At 71.9% G+C, this 231-nt stretch overlaps 1 protein-coding gene across 1 annotated transcript in view; it reads right to left on the bottom strand.

Annotated features, from left to right (window-relative positions):
* The window catches only part of ECEL1 (endothelin converting enzyme-like 1), an 8,335-nt gene that overhangs the window by 7,514 nt on the left and 590 nt on the right, over positions 1-231 (bottom strand). Inside the window, exon 2 of the mRNA XM_009883401.1 lies at positions 90-229. Coding sequence (XP_009881703.1) covers positions 90-229 — 140 coding nt within the window. The remainder of the gene's footprint in view (positions 1-89; positions 230-231) is intronic.

Raw genomic sequence — 231 nt, 5'->3', positions numbered from 1 at the left:
CGGGGGGCACCGGGGGGGTGTCACCAGCACAAGTGTGTGGCTGGGGGGGGGGCGGGAGGGGGGCAGCCCCAAGGGCAGGATGCCCTCACCCGGATGACGTAGCGGGAGGTGTTCCTCTCGTCCAGGCTGACGGTGAGGGAGAAGAGCACAGCGGCGCTGTAGACCCCCTGCGTCTTGTAGAGCAGCTCATTGAGGTCCCCACGGCCCGGGGGGGCGTCCCAGCCGCCGCCC

Source organism: Charadrius vociferus, unplaced genomic scaffold (genome assembly GCF_000708025.1).
Source record: "Charadrius vociferus isolate BGI_N301 unplaced genomic scaffold, ASM70802v2 scaffold214, whole genome shotgun sequence".
In the NCBI taxonomy this organism is placed as follows: Eukaryota; Metazoa; Chordata; class Aves; order Charadriiformes; family Charadriidae; genus Charadrius; species Charadrius vociferus.
The sequence above is the reverse complement of the archived record's forward strand: the minus strand, read 5'-3'. Positions and strand labels throughout refer to the sequence as shown.